This window comes from Raphanus sativus, chromosome 9 (genome assembly GCF_000801105.2).
Source record: "Raphanus sativus cultivar WK10039 chromosome 9, ASM80110v3, whole genome shotgun sequence".
In the NCBI taxonomy this organism is placed as follows: domain Eukaryota; kingdom Viridiplantae; phylum Streptophyta; class Magnoliopsida; order Brassicales; family Brassicaceae; genus Raphanus; species Raphanus sativus.
The window spans coordinates 30871548-30875704 of NC_079519.1; the positions used below are offsets into that span (position 1 = coordinate 30871548).

General features: G+C 38.9%; 1 protein-coding gene across 1 annotated transcript; it reads right to left on the bottom strand.

The window, feature by feature from the left end:
• Positions 1-248: 248 nt before the first annotated feature.
• On the bottom strand, positions 249-892 carry LOC108837825 (uncharacterized). Its single transcript, XM_056993961.1, has one exon. The coding sequence runs from the start codon at positions 826-828 to the stop codon at positions 577-579; it is 252 nt and encodes an 83-aa protein (XP_056849941.1). The 5' UTR covers positions 829-892; the 3' UTR covers positions 249-576.
• Between the last annotated feature and the right edge of the window lie 3265 nt (positions 893-4157).

Genomic DNA, 4157 nt, shown 5'->3' on the forward strand with positions numbered 1-4157 from the left:
CTATATCAGAGTACTGCGTACGTCTTGACATGTTCTCAATCATATGTCATTTTATGTAGGAATATTTTTGGTAGGTTGAGTATTGCTAAATTTAGAGTTATCATGTGATTAACTTAAAATCAATTGGTAATAAATTTATTGATTCTAATATTTATATAATCCAGTATCGGGTAATTCTGATACCATGCTAAATTTGAGGTTATTATGAATTTTTAACTTAAAAAACAACTGGTGATAGATGAATTGACACTAAACCCTTTACCTATAAGCTAATTAATTCTCCGACTACCATCGGGAGACTTCATTCCTTAACAAGTATGCTTGAAATATATGTGCCAGTCTTCATCAACACTTGAAACTTATCGATAAAACTTCCCATGTTAACATGACAGGTTCATCTGTAATATTAATTGTAGAGAATGACTTTAAGCTATATTTAAGACATCTTACAAATAAACGTAAGGACATCATCATAAGCATCAAAGTAAAGAGAAAATACATATTGAACCAAACTAAATAAGCATTAGCTTCTTCTTTCTTACTTCATCATCATCGTCGTTATGATTATGATGATGGCTAGTTATGATGAGACTGACAAGGAGGGAGAGTTTGGCGCTCGGACTCAGAGACACGAGAGGCATGGAACCTGGCGATGAAGGCAGAAGCTTTACGGTCAATACCTGGCTCAGCCACCCAATGTCGCTTGTCCTCGTCGCTGGCCCATGCCTTCCTCGTGTATACGCCGTCGTCTACTTGAACTCTATGAGACGACCTTCGTGATTTATAGAAGCTTGAGCGCGATGATTGCTTGCTGCTGTTGCCTCCCATTAATTAGACAGAACAGCACACCAAGATGCAAGAAAAAAGAACTGGTTTAAGTTTGTTTTAGTTTGATGTGTTTGTGTTTTATGTGGAGATGGGGTTTGAGGATGTATTTATAGGGGTGGCTGAACAAAACATTTTTTTTGGGAGTTTTTGTTTCCGGTTTGGTTCGAATTTGGTTCTGTTTAAAATTTACCAAAGCGATATAAAGTTTTGTGCAGTGTTGTGAGCTACAGTGCGGACCGACATATTTTTATGTGTCGCTTGTAATTATTTTTTTTTTTGGTAAAACGCTTGTAATTATTTGAACCTTCCTTAGTGGGGTTTTTTGTCGTTTGTAATTTTTTTTTTATTAAATTCGTTTGTAATTTTTTTTTCGTTTATAAATTTTACGGCTGCAATAGTTACATTTTGTGCAATCAGGGTTTCCATCATAGATTATAGAACATCGTATTTTCGAAAATAAACTTCAAATTTTACTAAAATCTTTACATAACGTAAAGTATTTTTCTCCTCGAACACAATGTTTTATTTGAACTCGAACTCAGGATTGGTCATGAATATAAGCAAATGAAATATTGGCATATAACTTTCAAGATTGTAGAAAAATACATATATATATATATATATATACATATAGGATTCTAACTTTTGTATAAAATTTACATAAATTTTTATTAATCGCCTATAGTCTCCAAAATCTTGAGATCTACTCTGCTCAAACCTAGTACTAGTTAAAAATAATAATCAATTCGTTTTGTGTATTGCATGCAGTTTCTTGTTTACTGTTAGCTACACCTACGCCTGTAATACTTCAATCAAATGATATTAACAATAATAAGATATATCGGTATGCTTTGTTTATTTTCTAACTCGTTGTACAGCTAACGGGCTAAGGTATTAATTTTTCTTTAGTTTTCCACGACTAAATAACAGAAATTAATGTAGAGAATATCATAGTATTGAGATTATTATTCTGCAACCTGAATGAAGATGAACAAACGTGGAAACTGCTATTACAATCGGATGATTTAAGTTTATTTTATTTTGTCGCAATTCCTCCCCAAAGGAATCCATCCAAGTTCTCTGTCTCGTTTAAGTCTTTTTTTTTTTTTTGAAAAAGAGCTTTCAATTAAAATGCATAAGAAAATACAAGTATGAGTTTTAACTCATAAGTTTGGAAAAGTTTGCAACAAGCATAGAATTAAAGAACTCTAGAGAAAGATTCACAATTGAATCCTAGAAAGACAGAAATAGAAAGACACTAACTAGTGGTTGTGGTTCCCTCGGCCGCGACGACCTCTTTTACCTCTTCCACTAACATTTGTCCATTCCATATCTTGAAATTTTTGTGTTGGTTTAATTTCCCTTCCACCTCTAGTTAAGTTATAACCAGAAGACTCTCCAACCACATCAAAACCAGCTCCTTTTCCATAAGTAACCGGAATCTCCGACTCTCTATAGAATTGTTGTTGATTGTGGGTGGGAGGAGTGGTAGGGTCAATTTGATGCTCATTTGCAGAAAAACCAGGTTCTTCCACAATGATAGATTGTGATGGAATATCTTCCATAATAGGTGAATGAGAGGGAGCAACATTTGTAGCTGCTAACATAGGGATAGTGACATCAATCTCTGAGCAAGAAGTAGAATGTACCTCATGCGAATCTGTAAAGGGAGTGACAGCTGCAACCTCGGAAGGTGTAGTGGTCAAAGACTTTTCTGGAGTGTTAAGTGCCTGTTGGGTAGAGAGCGAGGCCGAACATGGCTCCAAATTTTCCATAAGTGTACTAAAAGAATTCTGTGCCAAATGAACGATATTCACCACTGGAATCTCATCGTTTGTAACCTGAGGTTCCTTAGTAACAGGAACAGAATCATGAGGTTTAGGAGGTACTAGACACCTTTTCTCTTTATGGCCAAGTGCTCCACATCTATCACAAGCACTAGGAATCCAAGAATACTCTACCTCTACTAAAAAGATATTGCCTTGCTTGTCATCAAGCGCAATTAGCTTCGGAAATGGCTTATCTAGCTCAACTTCAACTAAAATTTTTGCTTCTCCCATATTTGCTGGATCTAAGCGAGGCTTGTGCGTAAGCATTGGTTCTCCCAAACCCGATGCTATGTGACTAATGCCTAACCTAGAAAAACATGAATCTGGGATATTCTTGAGGTTGACCCACACTGGTAAGGTAGAGATCTCCGGGATTTTGAAAGAGGTTACCGGATTCCAAGGAGACACAAAGAGAAGACAATCATCAACATGCCACACACCTCGCTGGATAACCCATTTACGAGTATTTTCATGAGGGATATGGAACAAAAACGAAGAGTCCCCCAACTTCCGGCAGGATATCCTACATTCTCGACCCCATAACCTATTCAACACTGCATGAATAAGACCTCCAGGCGGGCTAGAACACCTATGAAACTGTCCTACAACATATTCTTCCTTATTCTCAGGTCCTAGCTTAAGTACCTTAGAGGGGATTGTCACTTGAGGAGTTCCATCAAGTCGGTATGTCGGCTCAGTGGCACGAAACAAGTTTCTAGAAGATTGGTTCATTCGGGCAGCCCATGGAAACCGAAGGCTACCATCTTCCTTGAGAGCCGGAGGTGGGATTTTATCTACCGGCATTTGCGTCACTGATTTCTTAGGAAACATCACATGACCCTTCTTCTTGGGACCGTTGACAATAGCTTCACCAATGGACGGCCAGAATGAATCTATTTGACTTTGTAGCCTCTCTGTAACTTGGAACCTTGGAGTTGCAGGTTCCGGTGGAGTCGGTGGTGGCGTGAAATGAAGTGGCTTTGACCACGCACCCAAGGAGGGAACAAAGGTGGGACCTTCATCTGAATCGTCATCACCCGCTTCTTCATCAGTCTCATGCTCATCAGCTGCTTCTTCACCAATCTCGTTATCACCCGCTTCTTCTACAGTGTTAACAACACTGGCAGGAGCGACACTGACAGGCCCAGAGGCAGGAGGAAGAATGATGGCCGGAGGAGGAGCTTCTTCATGGATCTCGTGGCGGAGTTGGTCAATTAAATCCGTCGGTGGAAGAGACATTGGATCTTTGAGCTGGGGAGAGAAAGAGGCTTCAGTCGAGTCTGGAAAGTCGACGGAGGCCAGAGTCGACGGTTGTGCCGTCGATTTGATGCAGAGAAAACGAAGACTTGAGGTTCGCCGCGAGAGAAAAAAAGGGAGACGCGCGTGTTCCTAACGCGCTTTTGCTGTTTTTGAAGGGTCCCTCTTGTTTTTTATTTTTTTTTTGCCAAGAAAGCCCAAAACTAAGATCCTACTTTGTATCATCTTTTGTTCATATATATA